Source organism: Diadema antillarum, unplaced genomic scaffold, assembly GCF_040938485.1.
Source record: "Diadema antillarum isolate AM-2024a unplaced genomic scaffold, OU_Dant_1.0 scf00000079, whole genome shotgun sequence".
NCBI lineage: Eukaryota > Metazoa > Echinodermata > Echinoidea > Diadematoida > Diadematidae > Diadema > Diadema antillarum.
This window is the reverse complement of record NW_027270968.1, coordinates 1,505,871-1,507,585: the sequence shown is the minus strand read 5'-3', so window position 1 is coordinate 1,507,585 and position 1,715 is coordinate 1,505,871. Positions and strand designations below refer to the sequence as shown.

Below are 1,715 nucleotides of genomic sequence, written 5' to 3'. Positions count from 1 at the left end.
TTAACCTCATGCGCATCAATTTCCACGAAATTTCTACAGAATATCGAAACATAACGTAATGCAGGCATTCATAACCAACAGTGAAATATCCCAAATGCCTCCAGCAATCACTGGAGATACATGTATTTCCAAATTGCAACTCTACAACACAAAATTGAGAGTGCAATAATCATTAAAAAAGATAACGGCAAATGACTGATTGTAAAAGATAAAAAAAACACCTTTGTATGAAGTCGGGTGAGCTCGTACGAAATCGCAAATCCAATGTGCTACACAATTTTTATTGCTATTCTCAGTTTTTCACGGTGTTTGATTCCGGTGTTTGTTTGTTTTTTTTTTTCGCTCATATGGTGGAATATGGTTGATGTCTCTTGGTTGTCATGGTGATATGTGTCAGGTCTGTCTATTCAACGATGTAATTCCCGTTCAGCCAAGGTGTCTCAACGGTCGCGATGAAAAACTGTGATCCATTCACGTCCCTGTTAGCGCTGGTCGTACTCGGCAAGCCAGACCCGTAATGGCTCAGCTGAGAAGTTGTCATCATCAAATTTGTCGCAGTCTTGCCTCCAGTGTCATCTCCACGATAGAGGTTCCCGCCTCGTATCATGAAATCCTTGAAGATGCGTTGGGCCTTGTCACCTTTGTATCCCGATGATGCCGATTCAATTCTGCCCATTTCGTTGTTTCCGGTCGCAATGTTCAAGAAAACACTTTCGATGACCATTAGTCCTTTCGCCGGTAATTCCATACTTCTTTTGGCATCAGTTGGCACTAGTAAGTAGACTATGGCTACTATTGCGAGAAAAGTTATGATCTTCATTGTCCTTGGGTAGAGAATTATCATACGCAGAAATTGATTCCGATTTGATCCTCCGAGAACTTGTCAGATACAAAAGTCACCAGCCTTTGCCTTCTCCATGTGGTTTGCTGGTCGTTGGCATTTCTGTCGTTTAACAATAATTGTTCGACATTTCAATGATAAAAAGCCAGGTGTTTGAATGGCACGTAAGTTTGAATCCCACTGCTTCCGTTAATTTTGAGAGAAACAATAAATCCCTTGTTGGTCCAGGCACGTGTTAAAGTCAGCATCCCTCTCCTGACACCAGTGTTGCGGGAAACTGGGTGTTGTTGCACTGACTACTGGGGGTGGCAGGATGTTTACCGAGCGGGAATGGTACCCCCAATAGAAAGGCACATTTTCCGCAATGGAAGAGAGTTAATTGGTAAGATATAAGGTGCATCAGGTACATTCACACAATTCATTCACCATCACGATGAGAGGGCTGCAACATAGTTCAATCGGAAGAGCGTATGTTCCGGGCATAAACTGTTATTTTATTGGCAGATATACTTCACGTTGACAAACGTACATGATCAAAATGAGTTATGACAGGACTTGCCTAATTACTCTAACAGCATGACACGACGACTTTCGCTAAAGTCCTTAGATTCAAGAAGTCGCTCCTCTTAAGAAGCAAAGTTCCAGAAGTCCAAAAAGTTAAGTCCCTTGCTTAGACAGATCAATCGATATTTATACCTCTATGCTCAATGTATTTCTTTAAACTTACAAAGGTATTCGGGCAATTCAAATTATGCGGAAACTATGAGGAACATAGAATATTTGGGGCGTATACCTTCATATTAGGTAAAACATAGAATTCTTTAGTGGACTATACACAACATAAAATTCCAAACGATGTAATGCGAGGAATGGA

General features: G+C 41.0%; 1 protein-coding gene across 1 annotated transcript; it reads right to left on the bottom strand.

The window, feature by feature from the left end:
• Positions 1–403: 403 nt before the first annotated feature.
• Positions 404–748, bottom strand: LOC139717654 (peptidyl-prolyl cis-trans isomerase 5-like). Its single transcript, XM_071629161.1, has one exon. It carries the CDS (start codon positions 746–748, stop codon positions 404–406), a length of 345 nt encoding a protein of 114 aa, XP_071485262.1.
• Between the last annotated feature and the right edge of the window lie 967 nt (positions 749–1,715).